Source organism: Podarcis muralis, chromosome 4, assembly GCF_964188315.1.
Source record: "Podarcis muralis chromosome 4, rPodMur119.hap1.1, whole genome shotgun sequence".
Classification (NCBI taxonomy): domain Eukaryota; kingdom Metazoa; phylum Chordata; class Lepidosauria; order Squamata; family Lacertidae; genus Podarcis; species Podarcis muralis.
Genome location: NC_135658.1, coordinates 38112739 through 38135919, shown reverse-complemented (window position 1 = coordinate 38135919; position 23181 = coordinate 38112739). Strand labels below are relative to the sequence as shown.

General features: G+C 41.4%; 1 protein-coding gene across 1 annotated transcript in view; it reads left to right on the top strand.

Annotated features, from left to right (window-relative positions):
• Window positions 1-9279: 9279 nt before the first annotated feature.
• MYH15 (myosin heavy chain 15) overlaps window positions 9280-23181 on the top strand; it is an 84695-nt gene continuing 70793 nt past the window's right edge. Inside the window, exons 1-7 of the mRNA XM_028726718.2 lie at window positions 9280-9425; window positions 11011-11114; window positions 13414-13557; window positions 16633-16789; window positions 19836-19863; window positions 21566-21659; window positions 22846-22866. Of these exons, the coding sequence (XP_028582551.2) occupies window positions 9335-9425; window positions 11011-11114; window positions 13414-13557; window positions 16633-16789; window positions 19836-19863; window positions 21566-21659; window positions 22846-22866 (639 nt within the window). The 5' untranslated portion in view covers window positions 9280-9334. The remainder of the gene's footprint in view (window positions 9426-11010; window positions 11115-13413; window positions 13558-16632; window positions 16790-19835; window positions 19864-21565; window positions 21660-22845; window positions 22867-23181) is intronic.

Genomic DNA, 23181 nt, shown 5'->3' with positions numbered 1-23181 from the left:
CCGTGAACAGGGGAAAGAGACGGCGGAGGAGGATTGGAAGAAATTTAAAGCTTATCTCAAGAAACACCATAAAATTAATGAATGTTAAAATGTTGAGGTTTTTGTAAGAAAAGGAGATTACAGCAACAAAAGATTAAGTTAAAGAAAAGAACAATAAGGGATAAATTTATTAAAATTAAATTTAGGATTTGCTGAAATAAGTTTGGAAATTGGGATGTAGAAAGAGGAGGTCTGGGGGAGTCGGAGAAGAGAGGTTTATGAAAAAAAGGAGAGGAAATTATACATGTTTGTTTGTTTCTTTATTTGTTTGTATTGTTGATAAAAATGTTGTAAAACCAATTTAAAATTTTTTTTTAAAAAAAGAAATTTGAAATTTTGATGATTAGAGGTCCCATCTGGGCGTTCAGATTACTTGCATGTAGGGAGAGTAGAAAGTGTGTTGCAAAGTCCTGCCCCCTTCAGTCAGTCGTCAACCCTCCCTGAGTGAGGGCAACTAAAGCAAGGAACCTCTCTCCACTTGTGGAGTAGAGCAATTTATGTTCTAGACTCCAAATTGTGTCGAGTCTCTATGTGTAAAAGAAGAGAAGAGTTTGGATTTGATATCCCGCTTTATCACTACCCTAAGGAGTCTCAAAGCGGCTAACATTCTCCTTTCCCTTCCTCCCCCACAACAAACAATCTGTGAGGTGAGCGGGGCTGAGAGACTTCAGAGAAGTGTGACTAGCCCAAGGTCACCCAGCAGCTGCATGGGGAGGAGCGGGGACGCGAACCCGGTTCACCAGATTACGAGTCCACCGCTCTTAACCACTACATCACACTGGCTCTGCTTCATAAAATCACCCTCCAACTCACAGAGAGCTAAAAATGGACTGAAGGTGACACACTGGAGGGAGCAGAGCATTATTTGCACACATGCAAATAATTTGGACATCTAAATAAGGCAAAGGTGGCCAACCAATTAGGATTGTCTTTCTTCAGAACTTGGTGGAGCCAATCAGATTTCAGAACTCTCTGGGGATCTTTTCATTATTTTTAAAGATTGCCTTTTTGAGGCACATCTGTGGAAGTACAGGTCAATTACACTTCTTGACAGGGCTTCTATCCCACCCCCTGCCTTCACAACAATATCCTCCTGGTTATAAACGAGGGGATTGCAGCTCATCTTGCATGATGATGCAGCCGATCTTGTTTGAGGTAGCACCATTTAATCAAGCTCTCACAGGATCAATAATTTGTTTCTCGAACAGGGTGAATAAAAAGGATAAATATATATACACCCATAAAATGAAATAAAGTTCTCTATTCCTGATTTTTCTAAGTTGGGAAGGGTGTGTGGAATAGCTTCAAGGATCAGAGAATAAGAAAATAACAATATTTCATCTCCTCTTGTTTGTTTGTGTTTAAATGTTGGGGTGGGATACTTTCCCCCTGTGGCTCTGGTGTTCTCATGGGCGTACATGACTCACAAAGAACTCTGCGCATATGGAACTTGGTGTTTTTTATGCTGTTTTCTGCAAACAATAGGGAAACTTCTCATACATCCATAAAGCTCTTCAGCTCATTAAAAAGAAGAATGTAACCATGCCATGTGGGAAGCTCAGCTGCTTATAAGCAGTTCCTAAACCCAGCGGAATACTTTGTTTTTACACTGCAACATTTTGGTATAAAATGTTTTGGGTTTTACAAAACCGGATGAAGGAGTGTTGTCTCTCAGCGCATTCTGGATACTTTTAACAACCTAACTCCATTGCAAGGCTGCTTTCAGGGACATTGGATCTAGTCATGCTTAGGGGAAATATGTTGAAAACAGGCTTTACTTAATTTACACTGGCTTTCCCTAATTTATCTGCTCTGCTTTTACTTCATCGTTACATCACATTGGACATTCCTCTGGTAGAATAATGTTGAATCAATTTGGCTGCTCAAGGCACTTTTGAATGCAAAAGAAAAAAGCTATTATTTTGAGTTTGTGTTTTCAGTGGATAAAGAAGTATAGTCGATGGGCATTTAAATTGTGGTGATAGATTATAGAGAATGTGGCTTCTTCCCTGTTCAGGTGCACATTCATGCAATCCTATTTCAGCTATTGTCTGAAAGGTCTGCACCATGAATCCTGCCAGTAATTGGTGCCTACAGTTTAAAAAGTAAACAACTTCCTTCAAAGAGATCCAGTCCCTTTCCTACTGAACCTAATTATCTTGTTATTGGGTCACCAATTCTCAAAGCCTGTTGAATCAACACTTTTTGTGAAAGTCCTATCTTCTGCAAATCTTTATTGCGGCAAGCACTCTTTCCCCTGGGCAAGACGTTTTAAAGAGCACATTAGCAAGAGCAGATATAATCCGTAAACAATGGCTTTATACTTGGCTGGCTCAAAATAGCTAATTGCCTTTCTGAGTAGAATCTAGGAATAGAACATCTAACCTTTGCTCTCTCTCTTTTTTTACTGTTAGCAGCATTCAACGTTTGCACAAGCAGACTATTTGGAGCCTTGTTAGCACTTCGGCTTCTAGTCAACTTAACATAACTTGCAGTATTTCCATTCCAACAGGACATCCAGACTGCACATGAACCCTAAGGCATTCAAAGATGTGGGAAACTCATACACTTGAATGCCTCCATATTAATAAGGATTATGGACCAGGAGCTATTATGGTCTGAAATGTACCTCTGAAGTCCTTAATGGCACGTCATCAGTGGCCATGAGTGCTTTCTACCATCTTTGAATGGTCTGCCAATGGCAGCCTTATCTGGAGCGTACATTTTTATAAGGTTGAGGTTTGAGAAACTGCATTCACCACTTGCCATTGAACCCTAGAAGTGTGAGAAGGATCCTTAGAGCAACAGAAACATTAGGCACATTATTCAGGATTTTTTTGTTTGTTGTAGTATGAAAAGAAGTACTCTTTGTGGCAGCATAGACTTTGAAAGTCTTTGGGCTATTGTTATAAGTTCACAGCACAGCTCTTCAGCATCAATATCTTTGTTTCCATTGTGGATCGATTATTTTTCCAAATTCTTGCAGGCCCTAAGTCCATCATTAGTAGATTAAAAAAAAATTCCAAATATGGAATTATATTGTTGCATCTGTTATATCAACAGATTGTATGGTCATGTCTAAGAAAACACAGGAGGAACCTACTGTACTTTGAATTTCTGCTTTAGATCTTGTGGTGCCTCTCCTTGGGCCTCATATTCAAAGTGCTATTTCTTTCTCCTTTTTCTAACCTGATCTGTCTCAAGGTTTGGTGGTATTTCTAGCTCCTTGCGATCTCAATAGCATTTATCAAAACTTTGAAAATTCTGCATCCCACAAGGTAATAATTGATCACTCACAACTGGATTGTAGCTGAATTTAAATCAGCTTCCTTATTTTTCAGAAGCTTGCTTGTAAGTTTGACTTCAAAAAAGGATGTTGTCCTATGTAACAAGGGAATCTCACAAACTTGAACTTACAAATTGTATCACCAAGGGCCTTAGCTTCAATTTGGGAATTATTTCCAGATACAGTGGTACCTCGGGTTAAGTACTTAATTCGTTCCGGAGGTCGGTTCTTAACCTGAAACTGTTCTTAACCTGAAGCACTACTTTAGCTAATGGGGCCTTCTGCTGCTGCTGCGCTGCCGGAGCACGATTTCTGTTCTTAGTCTGAAGCAAAGTTCTTAACCTGAAGCACTATTTCTGGGTTAGTGGTGTCTGTAACCTGAAGCGTATGTAACCTGAAGTGTATGTAACCCAAGCTACCACTGTAAACCTTTTAGGCTTGTGTCATCAAAGATTTAAAAATAATGCATTGCATGGTGCAAAAGAAGGGCACATGGGTTAATGTCCAGGACTCTCTTTTATATGCCATTTCCTTTTCTTTTCATGTCACTCCCATTATCATAACCCTGACCATGCAGATTTCCAATCTCATTTGCTCAAGCTGTCCAAAACAGTTTCTGTTATAAAGGCATCTGTGGTCTCCTTTAGAACAATTCCCAATAAATATTATCTTAGATAACCTCAGGCCCAGACATATCATTATCTGATTGTTTGATTACATCAACATAGCACACAATCATTGTCATTTCTTCAACATGACTAACATCAGGTGTCCAGATAATTGAGTAGTTTTCATTGAGAAGGTAAATCTGTGTCTGGATGCAACCATTGCAGATAAGGGCTCACCTGATTGAACACTGTACCATACTAAACATGCCCCCTGAACAGAAAATGTATGGTATTTTTGAGCCCAGACTTGCTCCTGATAGGCTTGTTTTCTATGTGCAGGGTACTCTAGGGATGTGGCCAGACGTTGCACAGTCTGGACCACAAGTTCTCTACGTCAGTCAGATCTACATAATCTAACTCTCCAATTCTCTTGACTTTACTAGTAAATAAAACACTTTGTACTGTGCATGTATTAAATTCCAACGGCTCTGAAAGTTTATAAACTATTTTGGAGCACACTTGTTCATCCCAATCTAGAGAGACATATCAGGATATGGATATGACTTCTTCTTGCCAAACCCACTTTTCTGGACTGGAAGCAACAGTGGGTGGCATCTAAATGCTTCCCCCTATCCACATTCTGGCACATGAATAGTAGTTTGAAGGATGTTTCTTTTAAACGGGTGTCCTGTTAGTTCCAAGTAGGCCCTGGAAAACATCTTTTTCCAAGTCACCCTCCTATTCTATTCTGTAAACTGCAGTACCACGAGTAGAATTTTCCCAGGTGATCAAAGTGATACAGGGTTAGGCAGTCTTTCAGTTCATATGCATGTAGGTCTGTTCATGCAGTCTAATGAATGCTTGTAGGTGTGTGTGTGTGTGTGTTGGGGAGGGGGTCGTCTTTTGACATGCTCTTCTTTCCTCTCCTGCATGCATGTTCTCTCATTGAGCTGTTTGTATGCATAGGGCTAGGAGCTTTCCTTCCTGAAAAGTAACATCTCAACAATCCTCGAAAGTTACTGGCTTGCAGTTTGTAGTTTTTCTGTTGAAGCGAGCTATGATTAGACAAAATTCTGCCCCCCCTCCCCAAATTAAAAATAAAAACAATGTATATTGCTTAATGAAAGGATGCTGGAGATAAACCACATATCAAGTATGAAACCACTCCCCTTAGAATGCCACACATGCTGAAGTGCTTTGTGGTTTTTTTCCTCTTCTTCTTCCAGGGCCCAGAAGACAAATATAGAAACAAGGGGAACTGTTGATGTACAACTGTACAACGTTATCATCAATGACCTTGGTAGAAGGTGTATATAAAGTCCAGAGCAAGCACAAACCCCTTACTTGGTCCTTTACTTTTCAGGGTAGGTACCAATCTCTCTTCTAAATATATATTTGTAGTCCAGAGTGCTGTAACCTTTTCTCAGTATTGTATTTTATGCTGCTAAGATGTAAAGGTTTTAGTTCTGATAGCCGTGTTTAAGTAGCTCTGTGATGCTGCCAGCCAGCATGGGGGCTCCGGGAAGAGATCTTTCTGCTGAGACCCACAAAGCCAAGCGCTCAATCAGCTGGAAAGAACCATATTCCTTTTGAAAGGAGATTCCTGTCCTTGGTATGCTGAGGATGGGTTGATCATTTATTATAATATGCAAGTCATGTTTTCTATCTTTCCAAATACCTTCGGGAGCTTTTCAGTTATACAACTTAAATGCTCCGGTGGATCAGCTAGCTAAAACATGCTTAGATGAAAACGAGGCTGAAGCACCTTAGAAAATGCACAGCCTAAGCCAGTTTTCAGTGATAGTGCAGACAAGAAAACACTGGTTGGGATTGTGGAGGGCAAAAAAAAATACAGATTTTTGCTTTGGGTTTCAGTGGGGAAATCATTCCTTTTAACTTCTCGTTGTGTTTCACTCCCCGCCCCCTCCAGAGGCTTTATTTCTTTCAGAGACTATAGGCTGCCCCATGAATTTTAATCCTTCCCCTTTCAGTCCTGAGCTTTCATACCCACACCAGCATTCGTGCCAAATACCTGTTTAGCCCAGGAAGTATGCCCTAGTTAAACTTTGTATAACCATCACATCATTCATACTGTGCATGCAATGCATTATATTCCCTGGGAATCTGTGAAACTTGACTAATACTGAAGAGCGTCAACGAATGGAAAGGCTTCATGAGAGAGTCTCTTATGAGTCAACTCAGTTCCAGGTGGTTCAGTCTGCAATCCTTTATCTAAGAATGAACCCTACTGAACTCACTGGGACTTACTTCAGAGTAGACTCATTTAAGAGTGCAGTTTCAGTCTCTGATGCATGGACACATACAGATTTGAGACAGTGAAGACACGAGAAAGAAATCCTGCAGAGTGTTCTTATATTTGGTAATGGGATTGCAAGCTTGAGTCAATTGCTATTGATGTAGCCTAAAGTTAATGAGGCCTCTGGTACATAGAGGTTAGGTGAGCTTTCTGCCTTCTAGTTTTTAACAAGGCTGTCTTGTTGTAACATCATGCATTGACTGTTAGAGCATTTGTCTAAAGTTAAGGAGGAATGACAGCAGCATGTACACTTCAAAACAGAAAAAAAATCTTGCAATTGGACCAGAATATTTTGCTCAGTTTTTTCAGTAATAAAATAGCATTTGCTGCACCCAAATACAGTACCCGTTGAGAAAAACCCAGTGCCAGTTTAATGTTTCCCAATGCAACCCTTCCCCCAGTTGGTACTTGATTTTGGAGATGAAAATATATCACAGCGCTAGAACCTGCTGCAGCAAGATCCGAAGGGACAGTTTTAATACAAAATTCACTTCGGTGCAGGATGAGAATAATGCACAAAAATGAATGAGAGCCGAATGGCTATTTCATTTCCCTTTAAATGAAACTTCTCATTTAAAGATGGCTGTGATTTCAGGCACAGGGAGAGTGATGTTTCAGCACTTCCATTATAAACCTGTAAATGGTTTTCATTCTAGCTGGTCTCTGCTGGCCTACATAGATGGAAAAACACAAGTATCGCATGACTACAGACTGTTCTGTCTTGAATCTTGTGTTAACTGAAGGTTAAAGTCAGCTATCTTCCCCCAGATTGCTCTTCTGTCCTTCTGCCTGTCACTAAATACAGAAGGCTCATTATCCAAGCGTTAAATGTTTTATTATTTAGAAAGCAAAACACACAAGGATCCTCCCCACCCCCCGCCCATGACTACCACAAGTATTCTGGGATGAATAAGATAAAAGGACCTGTTAAAGGTGACAATCCTGTGCATACTTACGCAACTGAACACAACAAGACATTATTCAAAGTAGGCATCCTTAGGATTGTACCATTAATAAACTTAATGCCATTAATCTGCTACTCTTTAAGGGCTGCATGTTTGGGAAATGTCTTAGTTTCTGCATGCAGAGCAAAATTGATTACTCCCAATCAATCAGTCCTTGGTAAGATTCCCTTTTCCTTCCAGAAGCATTTCTTTATTTTCTGACTATAGATCACTATTGCAGCTTGTTTTGAGAAATCTACCAGATATGGCACTGGGTGGGAGACAGACATAGGGTTTGCTCAACTTGGCCTGCTCTACTGTTTCTTTAAAAAAGTAAACTCCTTTAATCATACACAGATTCCTCATCAAGCAGTCTATGTATTGCTGAGCCATGAGAGCAACTGATGATCTCTTAAAGATCTTTGTGTTCATGGCTTATATTGCCAGCTCTACCTGTGTCCTTAGAAAGCCAGCACCAGTCTAGATTAGACAAATACTAGGCAAAATGAACTGATGATCTGACTTAGAATAAGGTAGAGACGAATTTTCGGAGCGCAAGCTAAAATGATAGGCCATTTGTTTTGTCTATGTTTATTGAATTGTCTTTTGGATATGTTGTGAGTTGTCTTGAATATAAATGAATTAAAGCTTTCAGTGAAGATTAATTACAATAAGTAAATACAATAAATATGCATAGGAGTGCAGCAAAAAACAGAGAAAGGAATAGAAATATTTTAAAGAAATAAATTAAAATTCCTTCACCTGTGATCATTCACAGAGTTTTCCTGCATTCCTGGCTAAGGAAAGGGCCTTCAGACCTGAGTCTTTGTATCTTTATACATGCACGTACGCACACACGCACGCAAGCACGCACGCACGCGCACACACACACACACTTTATTTCTAGCAAATCTTAATCAGATCCAAGAAACAACCTGTTCTCCAGGTCAGATTTCAGCCCTGAAGTCACAAATCTCCACTTATTCACCTGAGAGTTGGGCAACATTTGCAGCTTGGCAGAACCCTGCTGCCACCTTCTGGCTTCCATGTGCCAGGCTCCCACAGCCAATGGGAGATGTTGCTGCCTCTCCCATCAGCTGAGGAAACTAAAACTGGCCTGCCTGCCAACTGGCCAATCACAGGTGGGCCTGTAGGTGGTGCTGGGATGGGTGGGTGGGCAGAGCTGACTGGGACACCAGAGGAAGTCTTTACTCAGGTCTGCTCCCTGGCCATTTAAAGTGGTCCACCTCCTTGCCTGGCACCGCAGTTGCCTTTCAGATTTCCCTCCCTCCTTCCCTTATCCCTTGGCTTCTTTCTTTGTACTGGTATTTGCTTGACCTTGCTATGGATTGCTTTAGTCTCTGTATTTGGGGCCAGGGAGGAATTTCACCCTCAGGCTAATTGGGCCTGTCTGGTTTGTTTGCCTTCCTCATAGCAATCATCACAACTTTGGTGGTTATGGCATTGGGTTTGATCCTTAGTCTTTGCCCAAGGGGAAGACCCTTCCGTGACAGTGAGGTATTCTATTAAATGAATCCAGGGGGAGGAGCTTCTGTCCATACACCCAGGTGGCAGTTAAGGGCCATAGCACTCCCTATCATGGCAAAACTGTCAAATGGTATCCATTTGATGTATGTCATAGGTCATCCTTTAGCAGGCTTGAACCACTAACTGACCAGCAGGCAGGCTGGACAATAGCAGAGATGCTCAATACCATGCCAGACTTGCATCCGTACTCAATAAAGTTGTGGTCTAATTTGAACCCATGATGCTTCTCTGAGTCCTTGCTTTAATTGTTGCAGTGGATAAGAGGGTGGTGAGCTGCATTGGCTGGGCACGCAACAAACCAATTCCGAACATGTGTGGGATTAATTTTCCATAACCCTGTACAACTACAACTTATCTCTCAAATACCACATTGCAGGCAGCTTTTAGCTGTGCAGAACAGAGTGACAAGACACACATTTGAAAAATAAATGCACGCATAGTTCAGCTTTCCTTGGAAACAGCTGCCATGTGGAAGTGCTATATATCGCTCTGCTTTGGATATGAGATAGATAGATAGCAATTTTGTTGTTGTTACAGGCTAGATTGCTTTGTTTTTCTTTTGGGGAGTGCAACTTTCAGCTTGCTCGCTAAGATGATGGACATGTCGGAATTCGGGGAAGCTGCTCCCTTCCTCCGGAAAAGTGACAAGGAGTTGATGGTGTTGCAGACTGTGGCTTTTGAAGGTAAGGTGTTAGTTGTTGATTCTGCCATCAACCAGGAAGGCTGAATGATGCATACTTCTATAGCTTATGATTAGAAGTTCTATCGTAAAGGGCCAATGTCTTTACAGCAGTCTGTTTAGACTGGTGCCCCTTATACTTCTGCACTTTTAAAAAATGTGCATTTATTCTGCTGCTCTGACCAGCTGCATGTTCCATATGTAGCTTAATATGTAGCTTAAATTGCACTGCAATTTGAATATATAATAGGTAGCCTTTCCATTTTACTTGACAAGACCCTCTTTTCTCCATTGATGTTGTGATTATTCTGATGTCAAGATCTTGCAAGAAGGGTTGCAGAACTTTGATGTTCACCATCTCAAAGTATAAAGTAACGTTGTCTGGAAATAGCACAGCAGCTCTTAGCCAGCTCGGAGAACATGTATTGTTCTTAATGGTATTTTAAGAAGGTAAGTACGTCTATTGCATGTGGGTGACATATGGCCTGCCTGGATTCAGTGTGTGCTTTTAGACATCAAAGCAAAGAACACACAGCTTCCAGGCATTGTTCTATAAGCATCAACTAGCTGGAACCAGAAAAAACTTAAAAGCAACAGAGTTCAGAGCGTGATGCCACACCTTTAGGGTGATAAGAAATGGCTGAGGTCATTTGCAGCTCTTATGACTTGCACTGTATACTGTAAGATCAACAGTATAAGTGCATCCATACTCTACCCTGTGGTATGATAGATTTGGCACTGTTACATTGTGATGATGTGCAAATGTGTCAATTATTGCATCCCTGATTCTTGAATTTTCAGCTTGAGTTTGTTGGCTTCTTTGATTTGAGCAATTCATAAAAGCGAATGCTCCAAAAGCGTTTCAAGTAAAAAGTAAGCTAGTGTAAGAGGGTGGAGCAATGGGGAGTGGAACATACTTGTAAATTACTCAAATTCCAAACAATCAAATTGTAACCTGTGAATTGCACACTTCCTTGCATTTAGCTGAGGTTAACCAAAGGCACATTTGGGTTGGGTTTTTTTTGTTTTTTTTGTAGTGCAGAAATGGTGCCAGAGCACTTGCTGTGTGCAGTAGGCACAGGTTATTCATCTTCTGTCTGGGAGGACCAATGCAAGTGGAATATAGTATTCAGGAAAATGAACTATGAGCTGGAACATCTCTAGTTAAAATCTCACTTGAGCTGCTATCACAAATGATGGTCTTGTGCAGCCATAGGCAAACTCGGTCCTCCAGATGTTTTGGGACTACAATTCCCATCATCCCTGACCACTGGTCCTATTAGCTAGGGATCATGGGAGTTGTAGTCCGAAAACATCTGGAGGGCCGAGTTTCCCTATGCCTGGTCTTGTTCAAGGCCACTGCCCGCTTCAACACCTACCCAATCTGAAGGAGGGTCAAAGCGCCATCTTACCTTTCAGGGCTGTTGTAAGGATTACTTGAGTTTGTGAATGTGCTCTGAACACATACAAAAACAACACAATTCTATTCTATTAATTAATACTCTATATATACAATTCGTAATTTATTTTGCAATGTTGAGTATCAAATATTTTTGCATAACAATGAAGGACTCATTTTTCTATGCTAGGGAAGAAGAAATGCTGGATTCCAGATGAGAAGAAAGCTTATCTTGAAGCTGAGATAAAAGAGACTGGCGGTGGCAAAGTCACCGTTGAGACTGTGGACGGGAAGGTAAAGAGTCCCCCTCCCTGTTTCATTAGTCACAAGAATAAAGCATTCTAGACATAATGAGGACAGAGAAACAGTTTTTGCTGCATACAAACTTAGGCCAGAATCAGTTAAACAGAAAGAAGCAACAATCTGAGGAAGGGACGGAGGATCACACAAGAGAGAACCATATAGAGGGCTGGAGATTTCCTTGCTGCTTCACTATGTACGATCTCACTGTGCTTCTAAAACCAAGGGCCAAAATGCGTGTTAAGCTCAACGCGTATATATACAGCTACACCTCCAGATTTTGTTTAATTAATTTTTGCTGTGTGAGGAGGAGCCTGATAGTTATCCAGACCAAAGCAAAAGGGAAAGGGAGGCTTATCTCTCTTCCCCCAGCCATGCTCACGATGAAAATCCTCCCCTCCCCTCCTCCCAGTATAGCTAGGAAGCTTAGGCAAAAAAGTTCACAATGGGATATTTTTCTCTAAGTCTCCTAGCTCTTTGTGTGTATGTTATCTTCATATATCCAGGAGCCTATAAGCAATTGCCTATGGGTGCACATGAGCTTATGAGACTTGCAGTCTTTTGGGGGGGGGCGACCCTACAGATATGCCGTTTATTGGTACCTGCATGTGGGGAGCGTATGAGGAGCCCCCTTCACAAATGCTTTATGAGAAAGCATTTTTGTTTAAGCTTCTACCCATGGCAGTTGGGGTGACTGAGAATATGTGGCACATATGGAAGCCATAAACATCTCTCTGTGATTCCTACAGAATAAATGAACAAGGCCTTAGTATATTTAATTTGTTTTTATATTGTATGCATCGACCCAAAGGATTAAGCAAGAAAGTCTTTTAAAAATCACTGTTGACACAAACAAATGAATAAAACCTGAGAGAGGTTTCCTGGTCACTCTGGGTGGCTCCCAACAGAATATTAAAAACACAATAAAACACCAAACATTAAAATTTCCCAATACAGGGTTGCCTGCAGATGTCTTCTAAAAGTCAGATAGTTGTTTATTTCCTCGACATCTGAAGGGAAGGCATTCCACAGGGTGGGTGCCACTACCAAGAAGACCCTCTGCCTGGTTCCCTGTAACCTCACTTCTCGCAGGGAGGGAACCGCCAGAATGCCCTCAGAGCTGGACCTCAGTGTCCAGGCTGAACGATGGGGATGGAGACGCTTCTTCAGGTATACATGAAGCAGATGCACTGAATTAAGGTTCACCAAACACTTCATTGCTATGACCTGTAGACTGAATTGGGACATAGGTTTTTTATTTATTAAATTTCTACCCCACACCATGGTCCCGCTCACACTTGACACTAAGCCAAACCATGGCTTAGCATGAGTGAGCAAACATGTGGGTTTCTGGGCTACTCCTTTGATCATGACCTTCTCTCCAGGATCATGACCTTTGCTCCTGCACATCTGGTCATGGCTTGTCTGGCACTTAGCCATGGATTGACTTAGCATTATGTGTGAATCAGGTCCATGTGAGTTTACTGACTTACCAATGCTAGGATGTCTCTGATATCAACAACTGTCCTTTGTGAATAATGAAAATTGTTAATTTAATTGTCGTGGTCTGTACTTTCTGCATTTAATTTTTTTCCCTGACCTCACTGTTTACAATCACCGCTATCCCACTGCCACTTGTATATCTACCTACATCCCAGCATAACACTTAATGTACTTGATTAAATGGACCATCACCCACAACACTCTTTTGTCATAATAAATGTGTTAGCCTTTATGATGCCACAAGGGTCTTCATTGTTTTTGTTGCCATGGTCTAATATTGCTACCCCTCTGCAAGTAATTTATCTACAAATTATAATGCTTAGTAACTGTTATGTCTTCATTGGTTCCTGTTTTGTTTTAAAATCACAACAGCTTCAGGTTAATGCTTTGCTACATCCATCATAGGCAAATTGGGATAGCATTTAGCTTATAACCAGTTCCCAGTGTTTGACCACTTTCTCCATCTTGCTTTTTTAACTTCAGATGTCCATCATCATTATTCCTTTCTTAAAATCATGTGTTCTACTGCTTACAACAGTGGGTGGCAGTATCAAACAAACTGAAATGGATAAGAGATGCATTTTCTTTTTTTCTTTTCGATCAGTCTCCCAAGAGACCAGATATTTAGGGTTGCACAGAAGCCTTCAAAGTTGAGTTTCCATTTGTGGGCAGCCTGTCCTTGAAAGTAATCCTTAAACAATCTTTTAATTTAAAAAAAAGTGTTGTCAGATCGCTCTGTAGTACAGGAAGTTTGGAAAGGCCGTGGCTACAGTGTTCCCTTTTCTTGCAGACCGTCACTTTGAAGGAAGATGATGTTCAACAGATGAACCCTCCCAAGTTTGACATGATTGAAGATATGGCTATGCTGACCCACCTCAACGAGGCATCTGTGCTGCAAAATTTGAACAGACGCTACAGTAACTGGATGATCTATGTATGAGTCATTCATTGATTTTCATTCAAAACTGCATGTTGAATTGCATCTCCATTGTGCAGGAGAAGAATCAATAGTGCCAGATGGACATTCTGACCTTTGACCCCTTTGTGGTTCCTGTTCCTGGCTTATTATGCATGAGGGACTCTCCTCTGTATACTCTCTGCTCCTTTGTATATTCACTTCTGTGATCTTCCTTTGAAACTGAGTTTCTGGTGCACGCTGCTGGTCAGAAGTTTCCAGAATAACCGTTGACAGGCAGACAACCAAAATGCCCCTGGGTTCAGTTCCCTCCCCCAAAAGTAGGTCAGCTCTCTATACCCCTGTCAAGGGGTAAGGAGGTTATTGCTGCACATAGTGTCAAGTATGTGGTTAAATGGAGTGGTAGATTGTGTCATAAAATTGTAATTCTGTATGAGCTCTCTGGCAACTTCTTGAACATGGATTATCTGTCATTCGAGCCTTTACAACTACTCAGAATGCATATTACGGAATGGTTGCTGTTTTGTAAACCCCCCTAAGAACATAAGACTAGCCTATTGGATCAGGCCAGTGGTCTATTAAGTCCAGCATCCTTTTCTCACAGTGGCCAATCAGGTGCTTATGGGAAACCTGCAAGCAGCAGGACTTGAGCACAATAGCGTTCTCCCCTCCTGCAGTTTCCAGAAACTGGTGTGCAGAAAATTCCAGCAACTGGTATTCAGAACCATTACCTTTCTCATGTGGTTTTGCCTACTAGGAAGAAGACAGGAATGAGACCGCCCCCATGTGATTTCTTTAGCATCCCTGTCTCAAATGTTGTGGTGTCACCAGAAAAAAATGGGGGCATAGAAGAGGCAAAGTATATTTCTAGGTGGGCGAGTTGTTCTCTGAAATAAAAATAGCAGTACAGTGGTAGTTCGGGTTACATATGCTTCAGGTTACATACGCTTCAGGTTACAGACTCTGCTAACCCAGAAATAGTGCTTCAGGTTAAGAACTTTGCTTCAGGATGAGAACAGAAATTGTGCTCCGGCGGCACAGCAGCAGTGGGAGGCCCCATTAGCTAAAGTGGTCTTCAGGATAAGAACAGACCTCTGGAATGAATTAAGTACTTAACCCGAGGTACCACTGTATATGTTATTTGCAATGACGGTCCAAGTGGGGGTGGAGGATGACTGATCACCTTGTTTGGAGTGCAAACCCCCTGTCTCCCTTCTGGTGCTTCCCATGTTTGTAATGCTCAGTACAGTGGTACCTCGGGTTACAGACGCTTCAGGTTACAGACGCTTCAGGTTACAGACTCCGCTAACCCAGAAATAGTACCTCGGGTTAAGAACTTTGCTTCAGGATGAGAACAGAAATCGTGCAGCGGTGGCGCAGCAGCAGTGGGATGCTCCATTAGCTAAAGTGGTACCTCAAGTTAAGAACAGTTTCAGGTTGAGAACGGACCTCCAGACGAATTAAGTTCTTAACCAGAGGTACCACTGTACTAACATGTTACCTTGCCTCTAGCAAGCTAAAGTGTTTTTTTAAAAAAATCACTGTAAGTGAATTAAATTTTTGTCACTGTGTTTTATCAGATGCCGAGCAGTATAGCTATAGCACATTAAATGATCAAAGGTTGACTAGAGGGCTACTTTTTCATTTTTTAATGTCTGTCACATCCTTAATTCACCCATTTTATGACTGCGTCTGTGCCTTGGGCAGCTGATAGAGGTCAGAATGTTCCTGCCTCCTGAAATACAGGTGGTGTCAAACAGTAGACAACTTGCCTCAGTGTACCCAGTCTCTAAATATGCAGGGAGCAGCTCTCTTTCTAATATATTTGAAAAAATGAGGGCACCCCTATAATTTGGGTGCACCAGGCATCTGTTTACTTTGTCTCTGTGGCTTAGCGAGCCTTTACCTCTTGGTTTCACTCTGGTTGGACAATAGGTTTTCATGCTTTACACACCAGCAGAAGCAGAATAAGCTATGCATATTAAGCAAAGACACATGCTGCATAATATTATCAAGATGCAGTAGTTTCCTTTTAAAGTGCAAAGTTTGGATAATTGCTGCAGAATCTGGATGTTTATAGCATGGCGTGTGCCCAGTCCTGATTGCAGCAGGAGTTGAACGCCTTTGTTAACAAATATTGTTAGCCGTGAAGATTGCTTACCTTTCTAAATGCCTTGTGCATAATTTTATTGTAGTAGATGAAGTGTTTGGTATCGGAAAATCATGTTCCAATGCATGCTAGTTTACAACGAAATTCATTGTTACTGGCCATGTTCCTCATTTCCAAGGTTAAACTAATTTCTAATTGAGTTGTACTAATGAAATGAGGTTTTTTATTCATGAGATTTTCTTAGTGGGCTTCAGTCTACACATCATCAAAGTCTGGGGATACTTCATATATATCACAACTTTCTTCAGTAGAATTCCAGGTGGCATGGATATGATTCTCATGTGGCTTTCCATCCCATTTAGTTTTAGAAAGGTTGCTACATCAAGTGACTATGGAGCATCGATGGGAGCCTGTAGCTCGTCAGATATTGTTGGACTCCAACGCCCATCAACTCTAGTCAGAATAATCAATAGCTAGGAATGATGGGCATTGTAGTCCAACAACATCTGGAGGGCCACATGTTCCCCACCTTTTTAGTGTTATACAAGTCCCAATCAACTAATGTTGCTTTCCCCTCAAAAAGTTGTCAGCATTTATATTTACAGAGGTTTGCATTTTCAGGTGAATTGTTGGAGGCTGGGATTATGAGGAAATCTTGAGCTGAAAGTTACAAATGGCTGGCTGTGACCAACATATCCGTTGCTTCAAAATGAAACGGACAACTTTGATACAAACCATTCTGCTATCGATGGGATTCTCTTTCAGTTTGTGTGTTTAGTATTAATATATCAGTAAATTTCTTTCTCAATTTCCATGCCAGGGCAGTCTGGTTCTGTTAAGCCATCTTTTGTTAAAAACAACAACGACAAACCCTATAAATGAACTGGATTAGAACAACTGCACTGTTGGCATTAGGACACAGTGTGAAATCTTCATGTTCTTTACCAAGGTTCTTAGTGATTTTCTTCTGTTTTCCTTTCCAGACTTATTCGGGTCTCTTCTGTGTGACAATAAACCCTTACAAATGGCTTCCTGTCTACAAGACAGAAGTTGTTTCAGCTTACAAGGGCAAGAGACGTTCAGAGGCTCCTCCTCACATCTTCTCCATAGCTGATAACGCTTACCATGACATGCTGCGTAGTAAGTAGCGTCATTTGCCCACATGGCCCTTATTTGTTTGTCCTACAACTAAATCTTGCTTTCAAATGTTTTCCAAATGCTGACAAGAGAAGCTTCTAGGAAGGGCATTTAGGCACTATATCATGGGCAAAGAGCCTGGAGATGGTAAGATCTGTGATCTTCAGTGCCACTCAGATTAGGGATAATATCTACTAATCTCCTGACTGTCGGAACTGTATATCCTTGAATTGACTTGTAGCCTAACAATGCCAGAAGGGCCACAGGTTCCCTGCTCCTGGTTTACAAGAAGTATCTGAAGAAGTGTGCATGCACACGAAAGCTCATACCAAGAACTAACTTAGTTGGTCTTTAAGGTGCTACTGGAAGGAATTTTTTTTTGTTTTAAGAAAGAAAGAGACATTGTTGAGAGGATTTTTTATTTCCCCCCAGTAATGCTTAGGTTTTATAAGACACTAAAACCATCATTACACAGTCTTCCCGTCTCTGAGCAGTGAGAAACTCCAGGGATGTGCAGCGCTCACTCTGAGTTAATTTATTTGGAAGAAGATCAATGAAAGGTTATGACAGTTTTTAAGCATTTGAATTTATTTACAGGTGCAGATCTAGATTTAATATTCCAACAGAAAGCCAAATTCATTGTCATGTGTCAGGTCTCCAACTTCCCTGACACAGTTTGCTTACTGTGCTCCTAAAAACTCAGCTCTCTGTGCCTGTCTCTCAGAAACTAGACTTTATCCCTTTTGTTCACTTCCCAGGCACACACAGACCTAGCATACACCATCCTTAGCTGGATAGGGAAAGAACCCACCCACTTCAGATGACTTAAGGGAGATCCATCTATCAAGAGCAATCAGTTAGCAATCTGCCTAAAAAAAGGTTTTGCAACTGTGTCTTAAAGGAGCTTCAGCAGTCATTCTTGCTCTCTAGTCTCTAACACTCTCTTGTCAAAACCTCCAGTCTTACAACACAATGATCCAGGTCACCTCGCCTGTGTTCCTGTGCTCACATGGACCACCCATAAACAAGAATTTCTCCATGGACATCATTGTCAGAGGGTGAATCTGTGTACTCAGTAGCCCCATAACTCTTTCTGACAGTAAAGTGAATGGCAAACCTTGGTTTGCTTCAATCTCTATGTGCACGTTTCTGTTGCTCCTACCCCTGCCTGCTCCCTGTTTACACAGAGAAATAATCAGCCAGTAGGTCAGGGCACTTTCTTTTCTTTTCTTTTTTACAGTCCTGCTTCCCTTTGGCTGAAAGAAAGGAATGTACTGTAACAAATGAGCCTTCTTTGAACAGAAACCACAAGGCAGAAATAGTGATCTCAATAACTGGAGCAGCTGTTTAAGAGAAGGAGCATGCGCTTAGCTCTCCTGTTGAAATCAATGTGTGCTAAAACTGCATGGCTTTGGCTGCACTACAGCCAAATGTTAAAGGCCACTGACTCTAGCCTCCCTCAAGCACTGGAGCAGTGATATAACATCATGCCACCAGAACTGGAGCACACTGCAAATTCATGTCCGAGCAGCAGATTTCTTCCATCAGAGGGCAGTGGTGATGCATGCCTGATTATCTGGAGCACTAATATTTGTGCAGCCATCGACGTTCTGGAACATTACCAAGGGAGCTTGGGGTTTGTGCTCATCGGTTTCAAATGTGACTCTGCACAGAGCACAATAGGTATACTGCCATTGATAACATTAAAATAATATATCAAAGTATGAGACATTTTCCTGTCTTGTGCATTTTGTTGGAGCTGGCTGAATTATAATAACGGTTGAAGCATAAAAAGCAAAGCAAAATCTATAATTATGCTTGGCACAGTAATGTGTTTGGCTTTCTAGGTCCTTATAATTATAGCATCTTTAAATGTGAGGTGTCTGCCCTTAAGAGACATGCACTATTGTTACAGAGCTAGTTTGTCTAGATCCCCTGAACTAAGAACTTTCCCCTCACCCCTATCAAGTCAGTGCAATACCGCAGCTGTATGGGTCTTGTTTGCAACTCTTGTATGGACTGACCATTCTGGGCGGGGTTGGTAGGGGAGGCAAGTACTTCAAATTCCATTGACTGTCATTTGCAAATAAAGCACATGCTTGCCCAATATAACATAAATTCCTCTAGGTTCTCTCCTCTCTCAAATCGCTTGCATAAAAAAAGATTGCTAAGCCGACATGTTACACAGCTGGTGCTATGAGACAATCTCTATGCCAGAGAAGGGGAACCTGTGGCCCTTTAGAAATTGGACTCCAACTTCTATCAACCCCAGCCAGTGCAGCCAGTTGTCAAGGAATATGGGATTTGTAGTCTAGCAGCAGCTGGAGGGCCACAAGTTCTCCATCCTTGCCCTGACCAATTGGATTGCCAATGCTGATTTCCTTTTAATTCCCAAAACATGCCCTTTCATTAGAAAGCAAACAGAAGTCCCATGTTCTCGAAATTGTTGCGGGGCAACCAAACCTTTTGGTTTAAATGCAAAATTTGAAACTTCACTACGTTTCTTCCATGTAACACGAATAGAACAGGTTGAAGGGAAGCATCTAACACAACAGGTTTAGAAACCCTCTAATCTGAATGTCTTTAGCTGAATGTGTTTTCCATGTTACAGAGCCTTTGATATGCTAATTAACCCCAACCTGTCAAAAACCCATCCCTCCTTTGTTTCTCTTTGCTCTCTTCATTCCTACTTCCTTTGAAGAGCCCAGTGAATCTCAACAACACACCTTGCTCTTGGAATTTCTACCAAGAAACTGATCTGGTTAAATTGTCTTTCTCTGCTTGCGATGGAGTCATGCAATGGCTTTTGCAGCTACCTCCACAGCAGGGATATGGCACTAAATAATGGAGAGAACCCAAAATGAATTGGTTTTGCAGGCCAATGCATTTTGCCAAAGCACTTAAAATATACTAAACAAGATATTTCCCATGTTGAGGGGAGTTTGCCTGAATGGGTTTCTTCTTGTTTATTTCTGTTTGTATAAGAAATTATTCCCTGGTGACTACGTAGCAAGTGCAATTACAGGTTCCTTTTTTCCCTTCTGCACAGATCGAGAGAACCAGTCAATGCTGATCACGTAAGTGGATCTTTTTCTAGGGAGGTTATTTATGCAATGCCAAAAAAGGAAAAATGCATCTTCAAAAAGAAGGGCAAAAGAGGACACAGATTCGCTTAACATTTCTATATTCTAATTATAGTATAGATGCAAATTGAGAAATAATTGCTATAATATAAATAAAAATACAATATATCCCACCACAGTGGGAAAGATTGTGACCAAGTGATCTATGTGCCTACTCAGTAACTATTTATAGTTACTTCAAGGCCCAGTTCTCCCTTCTTATCTTCAAATCTGATCAGACAGTCCTTCACACAGAGGACTCCTTCAGAAGAGGACTGTTCTATGTAAAATAGGATGTATAGCCACCCCAATCTTTTGAGATGCCTCACATCAGCAAAAGCAAACATTTCGAATTGGTTTCTAGTATGCTTACCAGAGCACACGAAATTGGAGACATTTTATTTCGAAGCACATATTCGCCTTTGCTAATTCGTTTGCAAGGTTTTTCAGCATGGGCATTAAGAGAAGTAAATTTTACCCTTGGGTTCGGAGTATAAAGTTAGTTATTGGGCAAAGAGTAAGTACTTACAGAGGGAATGCCTGGTAGGGGTGAGTGTGAGCAGAAAGGCAGTGTGGGCCTGGGTGGCAAGGATTAACCAGGGCTTCCTGGCTACTGTGCTTAAATATTGCTATTCCTGATTGGATTTACCTGAGGTGCCTTGAGTCTGTTTCTAAGAAACACAGCTCTGTTGCGTCACAACTCAGGTTCTGATACTCTGGTTTTAGTCAGTGTATATTTTGTTAGTACCTTTGTTCCAGAAGAAGAGCTGTGTTTTATTAGACCAAAGACGTACTAAGTTTGGGCCCAGTTTCTCACAGTGGCCAACCAGGTGGCTTTGAGAAAACTCACAAGGAGAGTTTCAGTAGCCCACTGGTGCCTCCACCATCTTCTATTCAGTGGTGTTTCACATGGCCATCAATAAGACTAAGGCTTGTATCTAATGTAATGCTGAATAACTTGTTCCCTTAGCACAAGGATTTGCCCTCGGATAATTCTATTTCCCCTCTCTCTGCCCCGCTTGCCCTCCTCAAATGTGCTCCAGAAGGCTGGGAGAAAGCCCCATAACAAATTTAGGAGGTGAATGAGAGGGGGAGAAAGTTCCAAATATAAATTATTGCACTGATGGAATGAGTTAGGGAGATACTGCCCTGATAGCGCTATCCTTTCCATACTCCTATCCTCATGTGTGCCCAGATCACAGTTCTCAGCATCCCAACTTAGAGAACAAAATGAGACATAACACAGTGTATTTGGGTCAAATAAGGCCACAACTGGCCTCCTTTTATACTCAAGGAGCAGACCCAAGTGAAGCCTGCTGCCAGTTGGGTTCGCTCCCTGGCTGAGCACCCACCCCTTAGGCTGCTCACCATTGGCCAATTTGGCTGCAGGCATGGATTCAAACTTCCTGGCAGGCGAGGAGGCCTATCTGGCCTCCCGCCTGCTGGGAATCATCCATCACGACAAGCCTGTGTTGAATCAGTGCCAGTGGACTTACCTGTAAACATGGATCGAAAGTGAATTCCTTAAAGGTGAGGTTGCTGGACATGATTCATTCCAATGTAGCACAGTTTAGAGTTTGGAAAAAATGCAAATGTATAAGGCTGATTGAAGTGAAAAGCTTGAGATTAATAATGTCATCTTCCTTCTGTTTCCTAGTGGAGAATCTGGTGCCGGCAAGACTGTGAACACGAAACGTGTCATTCAGTATTTTGCCACAGTAGCAGCAATCGGTGAACCTGGAAAAAAGAATGTAAATATTCAAATGACTGTTTTCTTCTTCTGTGCAAATAATATTTATTACCCAACAGGTGGAAGACATTCTGTTTCCAAGGCCCTGTAAGCACCAGTTAGCATGGTTGTTAATTGCATGGGGATATGTGAGAAGAAGCTGTAATATTTCAAAGTGATTCGGGGGAAGCAGAGCTCATGGGAGTTTGCCCAATGAGTCTGGCTGTTGTTTATCATCATATCATCATATTTTTTTGGGTTCTGAATGTGAAGAAAGGGGAACAATGGAGAGTAGGGATATAAAAACTGGTTCAGTGTTTCAGAAGACAAAGGTCCATTTGAGCTGCTTTTAATTCTGTTTGATTACAGTATTGCAGTTTGCTTAGTATCTTTATCTGTGAGTTGTAAGGCTCAGTCTTCTATTTCAATGCTGTTGATGGATTAGGCTTTGGTGGGTAGGTACATTTACGTCCATTTTGTTCCAGAAGCTCCTCAAGAGGTTGGTGAAGGTTACTAAGAATTTTATATTAGAGATCTCTAGTCCTTCTTCCGGGATGACAGATCCCAGGGAAGAGTGAATGACTGTAAATCCAGTTCAAGCCTGCAGTGTAAATGTACCCTGGGGACCTGGAGATGGAACAGTGCCGTAACTGGTAATGCTCCATTAATAGCTATAGCCATTCCTGGTTCTGCTGTACCACCTCTGATCTGTCACCTCTTTTTCCTGTGCTTTGCAACAGAGTCATCTGGACACACAGCGAAGCATCAGGAGTAGCATAGTGTGGATAGGGACAGGGCCCTGCAAATCTAGTATGTTGGGTCAATGGCTGGGCTTCAGACTCTGATGATGGGTGATTGGATCTAAAACATGGCAGGGACTGATGGTTTAATACTGACAGCAATAATGGACAACTTGATAGGTGTAGGAACAAAGCATGTGCAAAAAAAATTGGTTTCTGAATGTGAAGGAAGGGGAAGAATGGGGAGTATAGATATAGAAACTGGTTTTGCAGCCATACAGAAGATCCACATATGATCCTAGGACTGGGTGCCTCTCCTTGGTTCAGGACAAGCAGCTTAGAAGTTGCAGAATAAAAAAGGTCTCTGAAATCACGAATAGAGCGGGATTGATAAGCAATGTTAAATGATATTTTCTAATCACTTAGACTAACTGTTTGTTTAATTGTCTTTTCATTTTTCTTTGAAAGCAACCAGCAACCAAGACTGGGGTAAGTAGATGACTTTCCTGTAATTGAATTTGTATTTCACAGATTTTGCTGACGTGCCGTGAATGTTGTTCACAGGTGTATGTAAAACTTCATTTGCACTTACCCTGCTTCTAAACCTAGAAGAACTCAGCTGAAATTAATTTTTGTTACAAAGCCAACTCAAAATCATAGAAACTGGCTCTGAGCAATCTAACTGTATGATTCTAAACATTTTTAGCTTTCTAGACCAATCCTATTGCATCTTTTTATACTTAATGTTTCTTTCATTTTGTGAAGCTGGGTCAGCCTAAGCGAGAAGTGCTTACGTTCTGCTGA